Consider the following 26,472-nt stretch of genomic DNA (forward strand, 5'->3'; position numbering starts at 1 on the left):
TTAAACCTCGCAATAGGAAAGGCCGTGTCCTTCCTCGCGAAGTCGCAAACGTTTCAATCGACATCAAAATACTATAAAATCAAGACAAAAACCGCGGTGTTCACAATTTAGTAGTGCTGCGGACGAACTTTTAAGAACAATCACGATTTTATACCGGCTAGATAGTGAATGTATAGTATACCAGATTATGAGACATTTTACTGTAAATAATATGTAATTGTCGAAGTAATCAATATGCGATCGTAAGTGTGCGTGGAAGTCCGTACGCTTCTCGAGTTGATAATGTTGTCATAAGTAATAATCCGAAAGAGCAAGTGGATATATGGGAAACTTACCGCGTTCTTATCAAAATTGGAGTATTCAACAATTTATTACTTTCCATAATATTATAATAATATTAAAAAATATATTAATTAACAATATATTCTTTTAATTAATTTAAAATAATATTATTTTAATAATAATAATATTTTATATAATCATATAAAATATTACTATTATTATTAATTATATGTAGGTATATATAAAATAACAATATAAAATTTTCTCGAAATTTTTTAAGATTATTCTTGGAACTCGATCCGCTAAAATTTTTTTGTTTTTATAAAGGGTTTTCATTGAAGGATATATAATTACTAATTCTTATCTTTTTCTTTTATATGTTGTGATACTTAAAACGTTAATATAGATTTCAATAAAGAAATTAACTAATCCACAGAACGAGTATAGTATGTCAGAAAATAGTCATCCCTTTATCCGCATGCAGCTTTCGTCGCAATTTAATGTAAATTTCCGATCCATATGAGAAGCACGCGGACTTCCAAATTTCGTTATTGAATAGACAAATCTCTGTGTCATGGCGAAGTAACTTGTACGGAAATTACGATTTCGAAATGTTGCATTATTTATAGCCGTAAATGAAATGGACGCGTATTGTGTGACAGTTTAGTATGATATTGTTAGTTGTGTCGCAATGTTTCTTGCTTCTCTCCCGTCACGGATTCACAGGAGGTGAGCACATTTATCTTTTACATTTTTCAGTGTTAGTATATGTATTAGATCCTTTTTTGAAGCTATAAAAATTGCATTAAATTTAACATAAAAAATTTTGAGATTTCTGAACGTACAAAATAATAATTTATTTACAAAAATTTCGTTAAGATTTTTTATTGAACTTTCCTAAAATAATAATCCAGATTTGATTCATTAATACAATCTAAATCTTTTATCTGAATTGTCTTCTGTCATCTAAACCATTTATTATAAATTCTTAAATGATATTAGTTTTTCAGCTCAAATTTATTACCTTGCATTAATTTTCAATTGCATCTTTGTAAAGAAAGTAAAAACTAATAATAAAAATTTCGAGTTTCAATGTTTTGAGTTTGAGCTGAACGACTCGTTTACGATTCAATATGTGAGCTTTTCGCAATCGTCTTTTCGTGGAACTTTCAGAAGTCCGTGTGCTCGGAAATGGCAAGCGAATTGCGATACGCTTTGGACTGCGGCAACGGAAATAAAAAGTCGTCGAGAAAGGCGCTTTGTCGACGTCAGGGGCAACATTCAAGTCTGTCGATCGTTTCGGAGAAGGGCAAGTACGCGGCGTGCAACAAGTACAGGCACTTCGTTGGAAAAGCACCTCTGACGTGAACAAAGGGATGCCTGGCCGAGTGGAAAGGCCGAGTGATGAATTTCTTTGCGAAGTTAATTGTTTCCTTGCTCATGTGCGAATTAAAACATATATATATGATCGATCAATTCAAAACATCGACGGATGGTCCAGAAAAAGAAATCGCTATAAAAATAATTAATTCTGACTGTGAAAGCACTTTCAAATGTTAACAAAAAAATATGAATTATTCTCAGACAAATTGTAGCGAGATTAAATTTTGTCGAGTATCAAGTCAAACATAAATTTGATATTACATCTCTTGATAGGAAAGATAAAGAGAGAACGCGTCGTCGAAAGCTCTTAATGTCAGAAAAATCCTATAAATTTGTTGCGACGAGAATTTGCGATGAAATTCAGAGACGAAATGTAAAAGGAAACAGGGACTTAATTCTAATCGTGTACACACGTCTGTCCTTTTTTTACGAATCACCGTTGAATAAGATAGTCCATCATCTAGTTCCTCGTAAGATCTGTTGAACGTTATGCGAGGAAGATGCTTGCGAGAAAACGAGCGAATGAATGAGAGTCACATGGAATTGGGTGATCTTTCATCGACGTTAAAGATGCATTATTTGTTATCACGTAAAGCATTATATTGAAATCAATCCGAATATTGTCATCCATATATGTAAAGTTATTCGGATACGGTGGAACGTAATATACGCGCGTACAATAGCGATTTCAAAAGTCTCCACGTGATATATAAATAACGCGAAAGGATTTTCACGGATTCCATAATCTACGAGACCAAGGGTTGAATTCTTGAAAAATATCGCATACAAAACTGTACGAAAATATTATAGCATACTTTACATATGTTATAGATTTCCCTAATTTTTCGTAAGCATACTTTTCAAAAATTAGCCCCCTGATATCGTAATTTGCACTATTTTATATCGCAATCCAATGTTTCGTATATGTGATTCGCGATAAATAGTTACGATTTTTGAACATATTTTATCTGAATTTATTCCTACCCTTAGCTGGTCTAACGGGGTCCATAAGGTCATTGAAATATTATTTGAGTACTCTATAGAGTTAATTTTTTAAGCTAATTATCCAGACTATGTATAGATAATATATTTCAACTCGTATTCGCGTGATACATTGTTGATATTTATCTGATTCAAAAGACTGCTCTATCCTCCTAATAAAATTATTTTTAAGAAATACGTGTCGTTATTCTAAAATTGATATTCGTTCGTTCGATTAACGTATCCGTTTGATTCGCGTTTATGCGGACCTTGTGAACCAAGCAATATTCGTTTGAGTCTTCCCTCTAACTTAAAAGGAGAAAAATGTAATGGAAACGAACATCGCGCGCGATTCCAATCTAGTATTTAAACTCTCGAAAATGAATGCTATATAAATCTGAGTATGAATGTTCGACGCCGTATTGAAGAGTGTATGATATTTCAATAGTTTGTACGCGAATACTATTTTAAGATCGAACATAAAAGCGAAGAGAAGCGCAAAGTACGCGTTTTGTTTTTTTTTCTCCTGTACTTGCACCTTTCATAAGGATTTTGTTTCTCTCGACACAATTTACCGAATTCTGAAATGCAAATCATAGAGTACGTACAGACACGTGATACATACATATACACATACGTACACATACACATACACACAATATACCAACTGTAAATATCATCGATACTATTACATTCTCGTTACATACTTCCGTTCATATGTCGCGACATATGAGTTTGTTAAGAGCCTATCGCGATTCTACTTCTTATATAAAATGTAATACACGCATCAACACATATTAAACGTGAATAAATTAATCGTCTGTAAATTCTCATTCAAATGTTCTCTATTATAATTGCCTTCATCACACCTTTTTTCCCGATTGACCAGTTATTGTTATTTAACCATGACAATTCTTAGCTTGTAACTGCATTCTTTCCTGTTACTTTAAAATTTTTCTAATATAATTAAATTACAAAAGAATAATTTCTCTTAAATAAAAATAAAAATAAAAATCTTAATATTACACTATAAAAATGTAATGTATTTATTTCATATATTAAAGTATACACAATTCGTCAATTTATATGTGAGTTTTATAATATATGATATTCATGTATTTATATATAAGAGATATCCAATGTGATTGATAAATCAATCATAGGGCCACGCATACACATTAGTATCTTAAAATATTACTTATTAAGATGATCTTGAAACAAAAATCAACTATGAGTACCAACTTAAATGTAAATTATAAGATTAAATAATTAAGGACACTAAAACGCTTTTTCTATTATTTCCAGGTAGTAATTAGTGCGAAATAATTATAATTTCAATTTCACATTAATTGCTTCTAGTTATACCTTTAACTGCGATTACAATCTTGCATTATCCATGCAATTAATTTCTCTAACATCTAAATTAATACATTAAATTAAACGCTCTCTCAACTCCACCCTTAATGTCAGTATTAATGTAATTAAAAAGAAACGTAAATAAAAATGCTCGTAAACGCTACAAATGCTTTGAAGCAATTTTTTACAATAATTATAATAAACGATATATCCAAAAAATTGAGAAAATTTTAATATTATCCAAGTATTTCTCTTTTTTGAGGGGAGGGGAAGTCATTTTGCAACAATTTATTGTAGGCACATAGTACACAATTGGAAAATTTGTATTAAATTTAACTAAAATAAATTTATATTTTACGCGATCCAAACAAATACAAAATGTTTTTTTACTGTGTAATTTTTTATATCTTTACAGAGTTCTAATAGTGATAAAGATACAGAGATAAAAGAGATATAAAAGACAGATCTAAACAAATTTGAAAAATTATCTTTTATCGACTTTTTTTGCAGCATGAAATTAAATAAATACTGATTGTAGAAATTAGTTTTGGTCCAATTTACATTCGCAACAAAAATTTTTTTTTAATTATAATATATCAAGAACAATATTTAAAAAATGTTTCTTAAAATATAAAAATTCTTCAAAATTTTAGATTTCTACGTAGTTAGCATGTAATATGGTACCGACGCTGACCAATTCTTGTCGTTTCCCTAAAAATACCATTGCGCATTAGATTCCCACTCCATCCGTCGACAACGACGCAGACGACAAGCATTCTTCATCGCCACGACGAAATCTGGGAAGGGAGTTTAGAGCATGCGCTGCTAAGATGAGCCGCGCGAGAAGTGCCGTTCGGATTTAGAGTCGCGTGCCGCGCGAGTTTCGTTCAGTAAAGCGTTTCAAAAAGTTTCGTGCCAAGTAGAACGAGTCGCAACATCACGTTTTTAGGTAAGCCCTTGTAAGCCCTTAGAGATGATCCTCTCGCGAAGTAACAATTCTTCGTCGTCTATCAGTTAAATCCCGATACGTACTTCTCTAGAACTGGCGTATAATTCGCTCCATGCTTCCATCCCCTCGCGAAAAAAATCTTTCACCCCTAGAATATTCAGTCAGTAATTGAGTTTTAAACGACTAAAGTAAAACGAGTTTAGAGAGAAGTCTAGAAAATTGGGCAAGTTTGTCTTTTCAAACTCGATGATACGTAGTACTACGCGCATTTAATATATTCCTTGGAAAAATCTCAAATTTCCCTCAAATTTCCAAATATCACAGTAAGTATAAAATAAAGAACAGAAAAAAATAGAGCAAATTAATTTTTAAAACTTGTAGAAAAATTACGTGCAAGGCGATTTCCTATTAAAAAAATATTTTCGATTGTATCCTGTTGAAATCTATGTCACACGGCGAACGCGACAAGCACCAGTGGCGGCGGAGATGCTCGGCGTCTAAATATATCAACGTGGTTATGCGTTCTATTAAGATTTTCGTTAGTTTTCCAAGTTGTGCCGATATCGTATGCTGGACCATTTAAAAACTTTAATTGCAGGAATCCGCCGGGTTTAATGATTTATTTCGCGTAATACGAGTGGACGAGCCGATACATTGCGAAATATCCAAAACCACCGTGATAAATAAACATGAAAGCGAGACCCTTGAATGAATGAATGAAAAAGAACGTGCCAGACTGCGTACACTTGGCATGATGACAGTAAACTACGTGGAACTCCGAATGCGTGCGACGTCGCTAAAAATTTGTACTCTCAAGATAGACGCTGGTTGTTTCCAGCGAATGAGGAATATTTACGTATAGCTTTAAAAAATTAATCGTTCGAAATTGATATTATTGATCAGAATAAAATCAAGTTAATATTTACAAGTATGTATCTAAACACTTGTTTAAATTTATCTCATCGAAGGTTTAAACGAATATTTAATTATTATCAAATAATTAAGAACAAGAGAGTTATTTTGAGAAAAACTTTAGACGATTAAATTTTAAGAGTGTAAAGTAAATTGATAATTTTTTCAGCTAATGCAATTATTTTCATGATTTATATTTGAACAAAAATTTAATTAAAATTAACTGTCTAAAATTATATAATTATATATAAAATTATATATAAAGATGTACGATTTTCAAAGGAAAAAGGTATGCATTTATTTTATTATGAAGATATGCGTTTATTTCATTGAAATAATTATTATTTCGTTAAAGTAATTACGTAGTTTATTTTAGAAATAATCTTTTGACAGCGAAGAAAATTTTAATATGATTAACTATTTTATTCAACAAGTTGATTGAAATAAAATGCGTCAATAAAACGTACTTAGGTCAATAAAATTTACTTAGGTCAATAAAATTTAGTTAAGAAAAGTTTATATTTATACAAGGATTTTTAGATAAGTAAAAAGAAATATGACAATTTTTGCATCGGAAATTAAATAGAAATTAGGATGGTAAATAGCTAATAAGTCGCTCTTGTATAAATATGTTATTATTGATTTATTTTGGCACATGATTTGAGAATCGCTGTAACAACATATAGAGAAGCAGAAAGAAAAAGAGAACTTACTTTCACAACAGATAAAATAAACTCGGAAAAGAGAGTAATGTAGAAATCTCTGAGATAGATCTCAGTAGGGATTTATTAAGAGTATAAGCATCAAGCAAATAACTAAACTCAATATTAGAAGATTGATTTTAGACGGGTCTAAATATTTATGCGCAGCGAGAGTGATTTTCAGGCGGCGCGGTGCCTTCTGGTTAGTTTATATAACGTCGGCTAGTTAAGTGCTCGTTCAAAACCTTTCCATTTAGCTATACGTATGTGCCATTTATATCTGACTTTGTTGGATACACATCTGCACCTGTCAAGATGCTCACCAATAGGCTGCATTTTAATATCTGTTCATTGTGTGTACGCAGAATGAATATAAGATGATGGCCAAGCCTCTACTGATATTATTGCCGATATTCCTGCCTCACGTATGTGTGTTAGGTTTTCCAAAAAAAATTCCGATAGGTAAGATAAATGTTCACTGACGTGATTAACGAATAAAATGTGAATAAAATATGAAAATTATTTACGTATTTATGTTTTATTATGAAGTGTCTGTAAACAATACAATATCTAAAATCTTGAAACAAGTATAATCCTTATAATATCAATCCCTACAATATTAAAAAGTTTATCAATATTTGCTATAAAAAATAAAGTATTACTTTATAATATTCACTAAATATAACAACATATTTAATCTTTCAAGCATTCTTATTATTAAACTTTTTTGCGCATGACAGTTGGGGTTAATATATCATTGCTAGTTTAATCTTTAAATATTAAAAGAAATATGTTGAAAGAACCGTGTTGAGTCAGATTTGTACATCCATACTGTTAATGAGTACTACTTTATGAAAGAGCTATTTTGTGAGCTATTTCAGTCATGTCAGTAAAACTCGATTTTAAAAAGAGCCGGCTATGTATTTACAGTAGGGCTATTCGATCAAGATGAAGCGATCCAACAGATGTTCGAATCGTCAGTAAGAGATGTGAACCAACATAGACATGAGGACCAAGAACTTTCAAATGTATTCTTCATACCGGAAACGGAGCAGATTGAAGGAGACCCATTCGAAGTATCATCGAAAGGTGAAGCTGCTAGTCAATGCTAAAGTGATGCGTGTTTGATATTAAATCATATTATTCAATATATCACACATTTAATATTGAATATTTGACTGTTTATATGTCATTTTGAGCTAAACTTCTTGAACTAAAATATCTAATAAATGAATTAAATATAGATGATTTTGAATTGAATATAGATCACATTTTCGTTTATTAAACAAATATAGCACAAATTATCTGAACAATATTGCAGCAACACTGCAACGCTCCAGCAATATTGCAGTAATATTATAACGTTGTAGCAATGTTGCTGTAAGTTTCTGCGTTATATAAAAATCTTTGAATTTACATTTTATGATTTTATATGTTTAAATAAAACGTAAACGTAACTCATTGTAAAAAATCTATGTTTTTACATAGCACGAATTTTCCTAAATAGATAATACTAGATAATAAATAATCATTGAATTACTTTTCCGAAAGTGTGATCAAAATAATGTAGCTTAGAATTGTATTACAAGACTGTATTTTTACAACTTATTTTTCGAAATGTTTAGTATGCGATCTGCTAGATGTGGGAATAGTGGGTGTTTTTGGACCTCAGGAAAAAGTAATTGCCGAGCACGTGCAAAGTATATGCGATATAATAGAAGTACCACACATCTCTGTACGAGAGGATCTTGACCAATCCTTCCAACCACGCGGAATAGGTCTGAATTTGTATCCGCATGTAAACTCGTTATCAAGAGTAAGTAGTGAAGTTTGAAAGATTAATCGTATTAAATACGCGCTATAATTGAAAAATAATATAAATGGACAATAAACAATAATATATACGCATACAAACAATTTTGTATTTAAAAAAATTATTTTCTCGAAGAAAATTATTCATTATTTGTTTATGTAAAAAAATAATATAATCTTTGTCTACATTAACCAAAAAAATAAAAGTTAACAAATTATTTATGATTACTGTAGTAGGACAGTGACATATGTCTTTTAATATTTTTTGTGTCCTCTCTAATTATTATAATTTTTTTATTTAACCTTTCCTTATTTTAATTTTTATTTTATATGCGTTCCTATAATAGTGACATAATAATGATCATCAACAAAATTTTTACAGATTTATAATCAACTAGTCACAGAGTTGAAATGGAAATCCTTTGCAATACTGTATGAGAACACTGATAGTCTGATTCGCTTGCGTCTCCTACTGAAGCGATGGGACGCACATGGCAGTTCTGTATTTATATATCATTTAGGCTATGAACCAAATTACAGGTATACAAATATTTAATCTTGCAAATAAGTATCAAAGATTTTTCAATCCTACAATGACAGAAAAATTACGTCTTCTTGCTAATATTTAGAGGAAAGTCGCCGATACTGATATAGGTCTCCTAAAGTGATGCCCCCGTATCATTTAAAGACATATTTTTAGTTTGATGTAGACATATTTTTATTTTGTTTTTACTTTTATTTTACTTAATGTCAACTATATCATATGTGTATTAAAATTTGTTTTGTTTTGGCTCGTAGCTTTTCTGATTATATTTTATTTTATTATGACAATTGTTAATAATTCTTATAAACATAAAAATATGCCTATTATTTGCTTATTGTTCCAACATTAGTCTTTTTAATTGTCTAATATATTATTATAAACATATGAGTATTATTATAAACATATGAATATTTTTTAATTTCATATTAAGGACACTTTTCAAATATTCAGACGTTTAGACTTTTTTCAATCAAATAAGACAGCTAGATAACTTTCAATGAATGACACTTATGCCGAAAATTATTAAGTGAGACTAGAAAGATCGGCGAATTTAATTAATTAAAAAATGTTTTGAAAGAAAAAGTTAGTTAATTGTACAGCTTGGTATCGAATCTTATGTAGGCAAACAATGCAAGAAATTAAAGCATCAAACATAGAAAATATTATCATCGACTGTTCATACGAAATTCTCGAAGAGGTTCTGAAGCAGGCTCAACAAGTTGGAATTTTATCCGACAAGTACAAAGTCATTGTCACCTCACTGGTAAGAAAACACTTGCACAAGTTATTATAAAATTATAGAATAATAATAATTAAAATTATTTTGTAACAGAATTTTGCGCTTAAAATATACACCATAAGTATAAACTGTACTTTCGATAAAAATTCATATTCTGTAAAAAATATATGAATGGTGCAATGGTAATACTTGTTAGCAGAAGATAATTTAGTGAAGTCTAAAGTTTTATTGCATACATATAATAAATAAAAATTTTTATTAAAAATTGTAAAATTATAAAACTGATATATGCAAATGATTCTAGAAATTTTTAACGATTGATTCAATGTATTCATTAATACTACAAATGCATTAAATATCAATTTGTCAAACTTTATTAATTGATTATTTGAATTTTTAATTTTGTATGACATTTAAATTACGAGTAACAGTTTAACGCGCGTATAATCCGAAAAATCCAACAATTAAACATAATATATGCCAATAAATGTATATTGCAATCAGGATCTGCAAACTTTGGATTTAGAGCCATATCAGTTTTCTGGTGTTAATTTCACTGGCATTCGTCTGATCGATCCAGAAAATCCGACTGTGCTACAAATCGTAAACAGGCATAAGAACGAATGGGGTCTAGACGATCCTTCGCAGCTGCGAGTTGAACATGCGCTCATGTACGATGCAGTTCAATTATTTGCGAGAGCTTTCAAACAATTGAAGGATGCTACAAAGGGCAATATCAAGAAATTGTTATGCGATGGTAATAGCAGGTGGGAACATGGACTGAGTTTAAGCAACTTTATGCGATCGGTAAGACAAAAAAATGCTTTAATTTTAATATTTTATATATTTCTAATATATCAAATACTATAATCAAATTGTATTATATACACACATAAATTTGTTTGGCATCAATTGCCATTCTTAAAGAACATTAATAAGTAAAAAATATAGAAATTGCTATATCATAAAATTAATTCAATAAATTCTATTGATATCAATTATGATAAATATTTCTTGTCTTTAAATTAATTATTTGTTCAGTAATTCTTTTATTATAAAGTAATTCTTGTCGTGCTGTTTCACTTTTAGACTGAAACAAGAGGCTTAACGGGTCTTGTCAAATTTGATAGAGACGGTTTACGAAGTAACATAGAATTGGATATCGTACATTTGACTGAAAATGGTCTGATAAAAATTGGTGAATGGAATAGTACAGCAGGGGAAAATATTGAGTGGCTTTCAGACGTCGGTACTCAAAAATCAGAATTTCCTAAACTGAACATACAAAATAAGACATTTATAGTTTTAATATCACTTACGCATCCTTATGGCATGATAAAAGAATCGATGATCACGTTGAGCGGTAATGAGCGTTATGAAGGTTTCGCAGTCGACGTTATACAAGAAATTAGTCAGATACTTGAATTTAATTACACCTTGCAAGTGGAAAGCGATTATGGATCTATGAAAGACGGAGCGTGGTCTGGTATGCTTGGAAAAATTATGGCTGATGTTAGTATTGAATGTCGAGGAATATAATCAAGTAATAAAATATAAACAAAAAGTTTGTATTAACATAACGAGATCTATAAATCGAAGATGTAATGCTCTTTTAGGAAGCAGATCTGGCCATCACGGATCTCACTATTACATCGCAACGGGCAACTTATTTCGACTTTACAACGCCTATTATGAATTTAGGTCAATAAATTTAAAGTAATAATTATTGTAAATATGCTAAATGAGAGTTAATTTAATTTTTACCATCAGCATACATATAAAATCATTTTATTCGTATTAAAAGATACAATTTTATAGGGATTAGCATATTATATAAAAGACCAACCAAAGCACCTCCTAGTCTATTTTCATTTTTATCACCATTTTCTAACGACGTCTGGATTTATTTGATTGGCGCTTACGTGATAGTATCACTGTTACTTTACATAATTGGGAGAATATGTCCTGCGGAATGGAGCAATCCTTACCCTTGCATTGAAGAACCCGAAGAACTTGAAAATCAATTTTCCTTTAAGAATGCCTTTTGGTTTGCGATAGGCGCCATTATGCAACAAGGTAGCGAGATAGCACCCATGTGAGTGAAAAATTATTTTCTCAATTGTTACTATATTAATAAATGCTTATATTAATAAATGATTTATCTTGAATGAGCTATCTCAAAGGTGAAATGTTTAAATACTTACGTCAAAAATACAAAAAATATGTATTGCATTTGTTAAATAATTGATTGAAACACGAACACATATAATTTTTAGATTACACAGGTTCCTGTTTATCTATTCTTTGCTTCAACCAATCTTATACTTTAAATTCGTATTATATTTTCATTAATATTATATTTATTAGTTTTTGAAAATTTTATATAAGTTAAATCAAAAAGTTTATATACATATTATAAAAATAAAAATTAAATTAAAATATTTATAGTGGCATTTCAACAAGAATGGTTGCAAGCTGCTGGTGGTTCTTTTGTCTCATAATGGTGTCAAGTTATACAGCCAATCTAGCGGCGTTTCTAACTGTAGAAACTGTAACATCGCCTTTTGATAATGTTGATGAATTAGTAAAAAAAAAAACTATCAAATATGGCGCAAAAAGAAAAGGAGCCACGCTTAATTTTTTCGGAGTAAGTAATACCTTAATAAGAGTAATTACGTATGTAGCGATAAATTTTTCAAAACGTTCAAAAAAGTTCATTATTTTTATAATGCGTATTATACAAGATTAATCTCAAACGTAAGTTGTTAATTCAAATAACTATTTTCTCTTTTTATCATCTGTGTTGTTCGTCTCATATTATTTGTAAATTTATTAATGAGAAAAAATTCCAATAATAATTTTTACAACACATATAGTAATTTGTTATAAACACAATAGTAATTAATCCTGCATGCGACACAATTAGTTAAATAGTTAACATAATTAGTTAAATAGCTTTTAATAATATGTATGAGTGAAATAATATTAGCAAAGCAATTATACTTAGTTGTAACTTAATTTAATAATTTTTCATACAATTATTAGCATTATATTATCAGCGTTTGTTGTACATTTAACAATTTTTTCTATTAAATAACAGAAAACAGGTTTAAAGTAATAGTACTCCGACTAATTAAAGTCTACAAAATATTATTAATATATATTAGTATTTCTGAGAAAGAAATAATTTAGAGTAATACACATAAATGCATAGAATTCAAAAATAAGCATGATGAATGTGTAAGACGCATTCTATAATTCAATTTTTTGAAAAGATTTTGTCAATTTCAAGGGAAGCAATATCTCAATATATGCGGAAATGTACAAATACATGATGGAAAATGAGAACGATGTACTAGTCGCAGAAAATGACGATGGTTTAAACAAAGTAAAAAATGAAGATTACGCTTTTCTTATGGAATCTGCTTCAATTGAGTACTTATTAAATATGTTATTTATATATATATTTCTGTTAATTAATATTGTTTAAATATATATTTCATATTTTTAATTTATATACCTGTACATATACGTATTATTATACATACATGTATATTGCTCTAGATATATGACAGAGAGAAATTGTGATGTCACGCAAGTAGGAGGACTGTTAGACGAAAAGGGATATGGCATAGCAATGAAAAAGTGTAAGTTTTATCAAAATATCTCTGCATAGACTTATATGTAATAATAAAGTACAGTCGAATATTTTATATTTTAACAATTTAAAAAATTGGTTTCTTTTTCTTATCATACAATTAATATTTGATATAATTCGATATTATTAAATGTGACAAAATTATCAAGATTGAAAGAAAATTTGAAAAATGATCAAAAAAAATATTTAAATGTATAATATATATTTGCAATAATACATATTGAATTACTAATATAATATATTTTAATAATCAAATAATAAAGAAACATTACAAAAGACACCGTTTATTTTGCTCTATTAGATGTCACTACGTCTTTCCTTTTCTTCTGCTGTTTGACAATATTTAAAAGTAAAAATCGTAAGGTGGATTTAAATACAATCAGATGTAATATATAGGAGTAATGCAGTTTGTGCTAAATATTTATTTATTATTTAATAATGTATTCACTAAATAAATATCTAAAAGAGATGACTTACACAACTCTAAAATATAATCACTAACATTCGAAAATTTCTTATCGGTTACAAAGATATTACCTTTTTTTGTAAAATCTCTTACCGATTACAAAGGTATTATGTTGCAAAATTATAAACAATGACAATACTACGATCATACAAATAACGACAATTATTATTCTTTCTTGTAGTTAAGGAATATTACCTATCGTACATTTTTCCAGAATATAAATTTAACTAAACAAATCAGGGCTAAAGAAACCAAGGCTGAATCTATTATGTTAATACTCAATAAAACATCATTAAATTACAAACATTTCGATCATTTTACCATGATCATGTTTTCTAGAATGTAAATATGTTGGAGAGATAAATTAATGCGGTATCAATTTTATCATATAAAATATTGTTACAGATTCGCCATATCTACACAACATAAATTCTGCTGTATTAATGTTATCGGAACGCGGCATTATCCAACAGATAAAGACCAAATGGTGGACACAAAAAAGAGGTGGTGGCAAATGTACGGTGAGTATATAAATGTGATTTTTTTTATTATATATGCATAAAACGTGTACATCATATTCATCTAATTTGTTTGTCATGCATCGCTGTTTAGGAAAGCGCTGGAGGGGGTTCAGCGGAACGACTAGGTCTTGACAATGTAGGTGGCGTATTCTTAGTACTCACCGTAGGCGTTGCCTTATCCTGCGTATATACTATGTTTGAATTACTTTGGGATGTTGCCCGAACATCCATTCGAGAAAATGTAAGCAGACTATTCTTATTTACAACACAATATATCACAATCGTACCGCTTTCTATCAAAATGTATCGAATATACTGAAAGCGATATGGTTTTAATACAAAGATAACAAAATAATCAAAATTAATTTAAAAAACTGACAAATAACTTTTCAAACAATACACTCCAATTTCTTTCAAATTTAACATAAATATAGACCTACGAAAAATATTTTTTACCTGTCTTTCCATTTTGGTCCATATACATATAAGCGGTTTTATTGTCTCTTCCATTTTCATCTATTCTCTTATCATCTATCAATAAAATGATAATAAAGAAAAATAAAATTTAACAAATAAGAGTTTTTTGAATCACTAATTACAAATAAAAAACCAATTTGCAAAATTATTTGCTTAAATACAAAAACATTATATTTAAACAAATTAGCAAACAAATTTTAAAAAATTGACGCTATGTTTAAAATCATGTATGCAAATAACTCTTAAACATATGTTACAATACTTTATTTCAATCTTTTTACTAATTTATTCACATTTTTTATTTAAATGAACAATTTTACAAATTTGATTCCATATCATAATCAGTGATCCAAAAAATACCTATATTTTATATTCAGTTTCGTTTTTTATATGTTATTATTTTACTTATAGATGAAAAGAGGATGAAAATTGAAAAGATAGTATATGTCTTTAAAACAGTTTATGGACCAAAATAAAAAAAGATAAATAAAACATTTTTTATATATAATTCTATATTTGTGCCAAATTTAAAACAAATTGGAGTGTATCACTTAAGTACTTTTACTTGTAAAATAGCGATTTAAATTAATATCATCATAACAACATTGTGACGATAATTCCAAAAACATTTATTGATTTAATAATTGTGAACTTAGCATATTTTAACTAAATTATAAATGATAATAAATTATATAACTAGCGATTACAAATATAGCCTCGTGAAATATTCAAAAATTCTGATCGCTTATTTTTTCACATAACATATTCAGACTTATTTATCAAATACATAATGTATGTTATTTACTTTATAGGTACCTTTTATGGAAGAATTAGTAAATGAACTAAAATTTATCGCGAAATGCAGTGGCTCTAAACAGGTACGAAAAAAAAGTGAATCATCCAGCAAAAATGAAAATAACAGTACAAGAGGATGTACTCCTCCATACGGATTTGTACCAACAGTAATAAGAACGTCACCAAATAATTGACAATAAATAATGACGGAGCAAATCCCGAATAATAAAAAGGCTCTTTATTTACACAGATTTAATACTTTCTAGTTCTCAATGGCTCAGGAGCTAATGAGTTGAATCGTTAAATGTTAAACTAACATGAAAACATTTCAGAGCATTTGTGTGTTAAATAAAGGAATTATAAAAAGTATATAGTATATGATACATACTTTTCAACAAATTTACTTTAAAAAAATTGCATTATTTCATTCCCTTCATACATTAATTGCAGATAAAAGTAATAGAAGTATTAGAAGAAAAAATAGTAGCAACAAATCTTTGCATGAAAAATAATGGTTATGATAAAATAAAATAGTGAATTAACATTATTAGAAAAATTAATCTTCTTGCATAATTTTATTTCCTCATACTCATACCACTTAAGAGAATAAAACAAATCAAATTCAGGATCTCTTACAAGCATTTAATACTGACTAATTTAATATTGAAAAACAGTCATTAATTATTACTGTTATTCAGTGTTTTAGTACTCCAGAAAAATAATTTATTAATATTTTCCAACAATAAATTGGAAGTCAGTATTAGATTTCTGTAAGAAATTAGCCTAATTTAGAAAGAGATCCATCTAAGTGCAACGAGTTACGATGATCATGCAAACAATATATGAAAAGATATAATCTATTACTTACTTTGTAGGCTTTTGCATGTGATTGAAATAGTCAACTAGTAACTATGATAGTGTAACCGCCGGCTCTGATAGCGTCGGATGGCTCACGGTGTATATAACAGGTGACAGAGGATTTTCTACACTCCGAATATTTCTTTTCAATATTGCCAATAATCTGCAATAAGTATCTACAATTAATCATGCGAATAATCTCATAATCGTTCAATTTTGTTAATCTACAAATTCAAATGAACAAATAACAGAAGTGGTTTTTACATAGACGTGAAAGAAGGATATTTACATATCGGTGAAACTGTCACGTAAATCTCTGAAACTATTATAACCAGTATTCCATTGCTCTATAATTCGAAAATGGTTTGTTTCCTCGTATTAAAGGAAAAGTTTAACACACTTTCCAATGCAAGTGTGCCGCTTGAATTTTACTTTAGCAACGTGCCGCACGAATGATAAACAGATTCATATCACATTAAATTTATTTAAAGTTTTATTGTAATGGAAAAATAGAAATACATTAAATATATTAATTGCACCCTTATTAATTAAACTATGAATAATACTATGCAATATAACAAAATAACAGATTCAATTAAGAAAAGAACTAAATAAAAAAGAAAGTATTTTTATAAAATAAATTTTATGAAGATGAATTTACATTTTCAGAATGCTACCATATAATGATTGAAACAACATTGATTTCCTTCTCATAAATATGTAATTAATTATATACGTGAAAAAATTTATTTAGTAAAATTGCAAATTGTAAAAACGAAATAGATCCGTTAATAGATACAAATTATTTTTTTAAATAGCACAAAAATCTGTTAAGTTTGCTAAACTATATTTAAAATGTACTTCAATCGTACAGGTATTTAGTAAACATTTGAAATTATTGATTAAAATGTATTTTTTGAACAAATTATGACGTCTCTCAAAAGTTTTATTTAGAATAAATAAAATATACTGCACATTACAAAGTATTTAAATTTATATTTAAAATTATGAAATTAATACCTAAAAAACGAATCCATATCAATGACAACTCTTAAAGACTGTCAGTGAACCATCCAACAGTTGTTTTTAGCAAATAAATTGAGAGAAGCTGTTGCAGAGTACGTTAGCACAGTGAGACCAGAAGTATCTAAATATATCGCACACTAGTTATATGTATATGTATACTACATTAGTGCGCTTGCATGTTTAGATTTTTAAATCATCTAAGATGGCGGAGAAATGGTACTAATGCAATGACAATAACAGACAAAAACAAATTTAATTTCAATCTACCTAAATAAAAAACAATTAAATGTCTACTTTTAAAGAGATGGAAAGTTCCTTACTAGCATACTCTGTACCATTTACTTTGCGCTGCTATTAGAACGCTTCTTTTAGAATGGCCGAGAAATGCTGCTTCTATACATCACTGTTGTATGTATACCCAATATTTTGGGATTTCCAAGGAAGATACCAATCGGTAAGCTTGCTATGTTTCTCGTAAACAATAACATATGCGGGCAAAAGCAGAATTAACTAACCCAGCGTATCGATGAAATTGAATAATCGCAGGTGGTTTGTTCGACAGCAACGAAATGATTCAAAAAGTGTTTGAAATATTAATTAAAGCGGTAAATAAGAACATAATTGCAATCAATCGCGTGAGGAACGTGTTGTTAACACTAAGAACAGAAAAAATCAACAAGAATGCATTCCAAATAGCAAACATAGGTATACAATTTTTCTTTTGCACTTGAATTAACGCAGAATTAACTTAATATTTTCTATCAAAGTTGGGAAAATTACTTTAGAAAAATAATTCGTTATCATTATCGTTTTAATGAAAGAATACAAATGGAAAGAATATGCAGTACTTTACAACAATGCGAATGACCTGATACACATAAACCGCCTGCTCCAGTTGCCAAACATGAATACCATTTTCGCGATGGTGTTCCATTTAGGTAACGAACTAAATTTTAGGTATGCGTACGCGAACCATACAAATAGGTCGTTCTTCATACGAGTCTGAGTGTAGGTGCAAGCGATGTTTGTTAAACAAAGTTATTATGCACTTGTGTCATTATTTAGTCCCATAGTAATAAACGTCAGAAAGTATCGCATGATTTACGACTATATGGATATGAAGCGAACGTCATAGTCAGATACGTAGCTATTGTCGAGAATTTTTCTGAAGACACGAACCATCCAAATTGACAAGATGATTTATTTGCAGACAAGCTATAAAAGAAGTTAAGATGTCTGGACAGAGAAATATCATAATCAACTGTTCATATAATATTCTTGCATCTGTTCTCAAACAAGCACTACAAGTTGGAATAATGTCAGAGAAATATACAATAATTATTACTTCTCTGGTAAAATAAAGTCCTCAATAATAATTTTTTAACATTTCGCTTAATTAGCGCAATTGTCGAAAAATATATCAAAATGATAAAAAATCAAATATTAAAAAATTACAATTTAAAAAAAATTTCTAACAAAAAATCTTATGTACTCAAAATAAGATATGTTTATTGTCATTGTACTTAAAATAATAATAAAATGTATTCAAGAATTAAATATATATATTTAACTGTGTGTGTGTATAAATTTCTTAAATCTTATTTAATTCGTGAATACATCTAGCGGCAATAACTTAACACACGTTTGATTATTAGGACCTGCAAACTTTGGATTTAAAACATTACCAATATTCCGGAGTAAATTTAATGGGTGTACGTTTAATTGACCCAGATAGCTTAATTGTTCGATATACCCTCCAATCTCGGTCTCTTAATTGGAACTTGACAAACGGTTTCCATTTAAAGATGGAAGCGGCACTTGCTTATGATACAGAACAACTTTTCGCACGCGGTTATGTACGATTTCGCAAAAGCGCCAAGGGAAATCTTAAAAAATTGTTTTGCAACTACATGGGAATTTGAGGGCACCGTTTCAGCTTAAGTAATTATATGCGAAATGTATGTGCAATTATCGTTTATAGCAAATTAACATTAAATATATTAATCTTTTCTATAATATACGTACATGTTTAAAATTAATTTAGAAACAATTTAGAATACTCTATAATTTCTAAATAACTAAAATACGGTTTCATTAATTATAAATAATTTCATCTTTCTAATTCTTATTTATTTTATTGAAAAATGTGCTGTTTTTTATAATAATGCAAAACACTATACATATAGATAGTAAATAAAGTGTTGGTGAAACCATGGATATCTTTTGGAAAATATCAAGAAGGCACTGTATAATGTACGTATAATACATTTTTGAATTACTTATAGGAGCAAATACACGGATTAAACGGTATGATAAGATTCGATACGACTAGATTCCGAAACGAATTCCAACTAGATATTGTAAATCTAGGAAATGAAGGATTGTATAAAATCGGTGAATGGAAAACGAATTTTGGTTTTCAATGGAAACCGGAATACAGAATCCCCGGAGCAGACGTGAAAAGAATATTCTCGTCCTGATATCGCTAGTATGTTCCAAATATTCATTTAAATATTACGTTAATAATTAACCAAGATAATAATTGTCAAAGAAAAATAAAAACAAAACTTTTTCTTTCGTAATATAAAACAAAATTATTAAGGAAATAAAACATCTATTTACTGTTGTTAATTAAAATCATAATTTAAAATAATAATGTGTTGATATAAGTGGCACGCTTAGTAAGTTACACGTTCCAGAAATAATAGCACGTAATTGAATGAAAAAAATTTATTATCAATTTTAACGATGTCAGTTTTGTCACTCAATGGCTAGGGTAATATTTTTCGCAATGTATTTTCTGGTAGATTTTATAAGATGCAAGTTAGCATTATATTTAATGAATATTTTCCAGTAATAATCGCAACTTTTGTAGGTTCATAAGATACAGTAACATTATTTATAAAAGATGTTTATTAGCATCAATATATTAAATTGATTATCAATTTACTAACAGAATACTATAATTCCGAATAAATATTATTAATAAGATCCGCTACAGCATAGAAGCCATAACAATATTACTGTAACGTTTGTATATGTTACTGGTTGAACGTTATAATGTTGCTGATTTATTTACAATACTGCATGTGGTGACTATTTTGTCTTTATTACTTTGTGCTGTATACTTTATCGATCTAGACTGAATGAATTATACATTTTTTTCTAAGGGGAAGAGAGTAACAGTTAGAATTAATTTAAAAAATTTACTTTATTATTTATGCCATTAATTTTTTCATTTTATATATTAAATAATAATTGTTTCTAAAATAAATTAAATTGGAATACATTCCAGATGCAGCCGTATGAGATGCTTAAAGAATCATCCTCTGAAATAATTAGAAATTATCGATACGAATTCGTGATAGATATAATTCAAAAAATGAGCAAGATACTAAGATTTAATTATATATTTGAAGTCCAGACTGACAAAGCTTACGGATCATTTAATAATGTAACTAAGAAGTAGGATGAAATGCTGGAAAAAATAATCGCTGGTGTAAGTCGATGAAATTCTTCCGCGTGTTTCAATTTTATTTCATACAAATCATATATTGAGTCGACTTCGTACATGAATAGTGCTGCTACCTTCCATCATGTACACAATACGAGAACACGTTGTAGCTTCTTATACCGATAAAACAGTTGCCTTTTCATAGATATGTCGATAGAATTTGATAATTTCTATTTATTTTCAAAAATTGATTTCATAGTTAATACAAAATTAAATGTATTTTAAATTACTATTTTCGAAAGACATTTTTATCTTTTTTTCCATTTTATAATCTAATAACTCAAAAAGACATAAAAAAAAAGGTACAAAGACCTACATAAATCGATAAAAAACCGAATATTGATTTTATCACATACCTAGTATTTTCCATAGAAATTTTTTTATAACACGCTGGATTTTTTTATTTGATCTTAAAGGAAGTAGATTTAGTCAGATCACAGATCTGACGATCACGGCGGCGAGAGAAAACGTTATAGATTTTACGAATCCGTTTATGAACTTAGATAAAAACGTGGTAATATATTCGTAATATAATCGACAAGTATAGAGTATACACTGAGATTTCAACATTTATGTTTGGATGAAACAATATTTCAGGTATAAGCGTTCTGTACAGGATACCATCAAAGACCCTTCCAGGTTTACTCCTTTCTAAGACTATTTTCGAAAGACGTTTGGGTACGTGTGATCGGAGCGTACATCGCCGTGACAGCATTATTATTTGTAATTGGAAAACTGGTCCGTATAGAATGGACAAATCCATATCCGTGCATCAAAGAGGCGGAAGTATTGGAAACACCCTTCATCTTGACAAATACTCCATTTCTAGTGATCGGAGCTATCCTGAAGTCTTCTACCGGATTTGCACCCAAGTGAGACGATATCCACTTTAGCTTGCCAACGTCTACAGAGTGTGCTTTGAGAATGTTTTTCTTACATGAAATCAAACAAGTTCTTGAGCGCACAAAACTTCATGTCATTGCAGGTTTTTGCATACGTCTCACAGAATCGATTATGATAAGCGCGATTAATAAGTGTCATCCACTTCGTATATATAATTAGCTTTTATTCTAATTTATCTGCAGACCAATCGTTTGTAAACAAGTCAAGGGATTTGTAAATCCCTATGATTAGCCAAAGCATAGAATTTAAACAGCGTTTGAAAAATAATATTCAATTTATAGATATATATGATATTTGATGTTATTCTACTCTCTTTCTAAATTTCTTAGTATGAAAATTAAACCAGTCTTTTAAAAAAATGCAAATATTTTTATTCTTGAAAAATTCACTTTTTTGGCAGATTTTCACTTTGGAGTGAGATTTCATTTTTTTTAAGTGAATTTCATGACAAACAAGTAAAAATCTCACTCCAAAAGAGTGAAAATTTTCCATTCTTTTTCAAAGACTGGCTCAATTTTCAGTCTTTTGGAACGAAATTTCACTCTAAAATAAGTAATAATAAATCTCATGTTTTTTTTCCGTAACTAAAACATTCTTTCGGGAATGTACAATATTTGATATTGTTTAAAAATGTTTATTACGGTGAGAATGTTTTTTAGCGATGTATGTAAAATACATTATATGTATTACGTAGATATGACATAATTTTAATTGTTTTTTATAAACGATAAAACAATCGACCAATACTTTGCCTGTAGTGTACCTTTGCCCTTAAAATAAACAATGGAATAAACAAAAATTGTGGTATACATTTCAAAGGAATTTCAACGAGAACTTTAGCTGTTGCATGGTGATTCTTTACTCTGATTGTCATTGTATCATTGTAACAATTGTAACAATGTATATCGCCAATTTGGCAGCTGCGTTATCCATGAAATTATGTTCGTCGTGTGGTCTTTTCAAGTGACGGAAGAAATGGCTAATCAACAGAAAAGTATGGCGCAAAAATTAATAGCGATGTTCTCATTCTCTGAGGTGAGTGATATGATTCACAAAAGGAAGAAACAGTGATAGTTGATAACTATTAATTAAAATAGTGCATATTCCGTGTTATTACTTATGGAAATGCTTGGTAGCTCGAAGCAGTCAATCTCGTTTTGCAGGATTCCACGTATGAACCATATGCGATTATATACAATTACATGAAGACTCATGCTGACGAGGTGCTTATGAAAAGTAACGAGGCTTATGAAAGGTAGCACGAAAATTATGCATATTTTATTGAATTCTCGTCAATTGAGTATATTAAACATAGATATTATAATATGACGCGAATCGGTGAACTTTTAGACGCCAAAGGCTACGGGACAGCAATGAGATAAAGATTGATGATTCAATCATAATACAACAGCAATAATTGTGACAAATTATTATATTATTGCCAACTACTCTCAATTTTGTGCATGTTATACAAATTTTTGCGATTAAATGAAAGTGATTTTAACTGTTTTAATAAAATAATTTTTACAACCTTATCGCACAAATTTATGTACTAAAGGCCGCAGCACAGACTTTTGCGTAATGCATAAGATATAATGCATAACGCATAGCGTAACGTGTAGCAAAGCACAAGCTTGTACATAAGCTTGTACTATTTGGAATGTCTCAATTGGAAATAAGATAATATTATATAATTATACAATATCATTATATTATATAATTTTGTAAATAAGTCATATTCCTATATCTGGGATGTCTAAAACGATAATTTCATTGGTCAACACCTAGTAAATTTGTTTACTTTTGTAATTTTCACCTTGTTTGAAGATACAGAATCGACCCCAAGATGTCTGCATAGCATAAAAAGTTCGTCTTTATGGATTTTTCGACGTCTTGTGTCTTATGCTTTATGCGCTATGCAAGATCTACAGAACGAGAAATGGGGCTGGAAATAAGGGACTCTGATTGGTTGATTCGCTTATGCACTATGCCTTATGCGTTATGCAAAAGTCTGTGCTGCGGCCTTAAAGCTGCAGGAAAATAGTGTGATCGGCGAGTTACGAAACAAATGGTGGAAAGAGAACGAGGCGGTGATACGTGCGACGTACGATATCTATTCTCACATTATACTCATGTTGTATTATAGCAAGAAGATTAAGGCACGTAGATTAAGTCAAAAGCTGCATAATCTTATTTAATACACGGTGTGGTCTATAAATTTTGAAATAAAAATTATATAATAAAGAACACGATTAAAAAATATTTTGAATATTGCCGATCGGCGTTTAGACTGCGCATTGGTTGATGAGGTAAGAGATGAGAAATTAAGCTAAAAATCGACCGAAATGTGCAATTCTCGCCGAGTTCTGTATTGATATATTTCTAATATACTTTTTTTATATAAAAATAGTTTATTCATAAAAGAGACAAGTCAAAGAATTTAAAATACTTCCTAGCTGCATAAATATCATAAAGAAATTAAAAAATCCACACACAATTAGATCTTATCAGAACAAATTAGTGACCTTATAATACATAGTATAAAATATTATTCAAGCCTAAACCTAAAAAATTTATTACTGAATAGACTACAAATCGTCCGCTTACTATATACATATAATAAGCTATCTACATAAATATATAATGAAAATTAGTCATAATTCTTTTTATTTTGTTTCTAAAATAATTACACAAATTTTTTATTAACTTTCAAAATCTTTTCTTTTCATTCACTTATTGTATTTATTCTTATTAATTCTTAACTTTCTATCTCATCTTCTATCTGGTTCTTTTCCTTTTGCTTAATTATACGAATAGATCAAACATACAAATGGAGTATTTTATGTTTGCCTTTATTAGACTACATTTATAGTTGAACTGAGTTAAACTTCGCCGATTTAGTTCGTACGTGTAAAGACGACATAGCGGCTCAGGAGTGCTTGCGCGCGTTTGATAAGTAAGTAAGCCAAAGTTAAAGCCGAAGCGTGTACGCTTACTTCAAGATTGAGGAAGAAATTTACTTTGGATAAATTTTACGCAAGATAACTTCCAAGGAAAAATTTACATTTAGTCTCCACAAACTTTAATCTTACACGCGACAATTTAAACCATGATCGTTTTGCCAAAGATGTAAGCATCGAAAACTATCATTATTAAAATTTTGATTTTTATAAGAAACGGCGAAAGTTCAAGTGAAACCATTGAATTTCGAGAATGTCGGTGGAGTATTTTCAATTATGATAAGCGGCTTTGCAGTGTCTTATATCTTTGCCGGATGGACATTTCTCTGCAATATTCAAAACATCGCAATCAAACATGACGTAATTATATATTTAATGATAATTTCTATGTTTGTTTTACGAAGTTATTTTATAAGCTATAAAAATTACATTTTACAGATATCCTTTACAGGAGAACTCATAGAAATGTTAAAATTTTTAATCAAATGCAGTAACAAAAAAATCATCAAAAGAAAGAAAAAATCCGTTGGAACGAATAAAAGCGACAGCACCGGTTCTTTATAAATACGTGTCATTTTCATAGCAAGCTATAAAAGATTATATAATAAATCCAACAAAATAGAAATTATCACGAAGTTGTCTTGATTACAGTATTATTTATATGACACGATATTGCTGGCTTTAGCGGAACTGAAACGAAGAGATTCGAAAATATCACGCAATTTCTGGGAATGTATTTTAATGATTACTAGCGGCGCTAGGGCAAACTGAAATAACGCAGGAAATAAGTGCTTCGCTAGTAAATGCTTCGCATGAAACCGTAATCGGACGATTACGGCAAACCGTCGCATTACATACGTAAGAAAATCTTCGTATGCGATCGAACGTCCCTGAAAATTATATAGCGCTTTTAAATCGCGCAACGAGAAGAAATGCGTTACCATCCGAATGATAAAATTTTACGTTACACTTTAACGCCGGTCAAACAAGCGATTATTTATATGTATCCTCCGATGTCGTAAAATGTTACATATACGAGCGTCAGTTTACGCGAGAGCAATTCGAGTCGGAAATTTACATTTCTCAGCCTATGACATAACGATCGATTCACCTTCTCATGTTATCGACGAACAAGAAATGTTTCTCTCTACGTTAAATTGTGGCAATCGATTCTCGTGGACATGCATAGTAGAGAAGAGCTCCGTGAAAATTCTTCTTAATGAAACTCAAGTTGGTAAGTGAACAAATAATGGGGTTGTCTAACATATTACTAGACGCGATGCACAGTTCTTCCCGGCGGCATTATACTGCTTCCTCTTAAATAAATTCACTGGCAACTCAGAACATGAATCCTGTAGTCTCTAATGTTCGTAAAACAATTCCCACGCAGCTTTATAAACTTTGCATTACATTATTATATTACATTGTTTAAAAATATATTAACGGAGAAAATAATAAAACTGCAATTGTATTGTACAATTAAAAATAGCTAAGAATTAAAAATCACAAATATCGATCAATCTCATATATTAAAGAAACATAATTGAATGCTAATCCGTCAATATTTTAAAATCTAAAATTGCAATTTTCCTAGAAAATATTTTTCAAAATTGGCAAACAATAAACCCAAATGTT

At 29.4% G+C, this 26,472-nt stretch overlaps 1 protein-coding gene and 1 pseudogene across 1 annotated transcript; both read left to right on the plus strand.

The window, feature by feature from the left end:
- Positions 1-4,804: 4,804 nt before the first annotated feature.
- On the plus strand, positions 4,805-15,945 carry LOC108764145 (glutamate receptor ionotropic, kainate 2). Its single transcript, XM_018512219.1, has 16 exons — positions 4,805-4,951; positions 6,930-7,026; positions 7,495-7,653; positions 8,190-8,380; positions 8,759-8,916; positions 9,542-9,683; positions 10,164-10,466; positions 10,749-11,171; positions 11,276-11,360; positions 11,478-11,754; positions 12,108-12,306; positions 12,952-13,094; positions 13,224-13,306; positions 14,189-14,304; positions 14,396-14,545; positions 15,594-15,945. Exons 2-16 carry the CDS (start codon positions 6,942-6,944, stop codon positions 15,768-15,770), a joined length of 2,691 nt encoding a protein of 896 aa, XP_018367721.1. The 5' UTR covers positions 4,805-4,951; positions 6,930-6,941; the 3' UTR covers positions 15,771-15,945.
- Positions 15,946-17,838: 1,893 nt separating this feature from the next.
- On the plus strand, positions 17,839-25,401 carry LOC108764137 (glutamate receptor ionotropic, kainate 2-like; annotated as a pseudogene).
- The last annotated feature ends 1,071 nt before the right edge of the window (positions 25,402-26,472 follow it).

The sequence above is a fragment of the Trachymyrmex cornetzi genome, unplaced genomic scaffold (genome assembly GCF_001594075.2).
Source record: "Trachymyrmex cornetzi isolate Tcor2-1 unplaced genomic scaffold, Tcor1.1 scaffold396, whole genome shotgun sequence".
NCBI classification, from domain to species: Eukaryota; Metazoa; Arthropoda; class Insecta; order Hymenoptera; family Formicidae; genus Trachymyrmex; species Trachymyrmex cornetzi.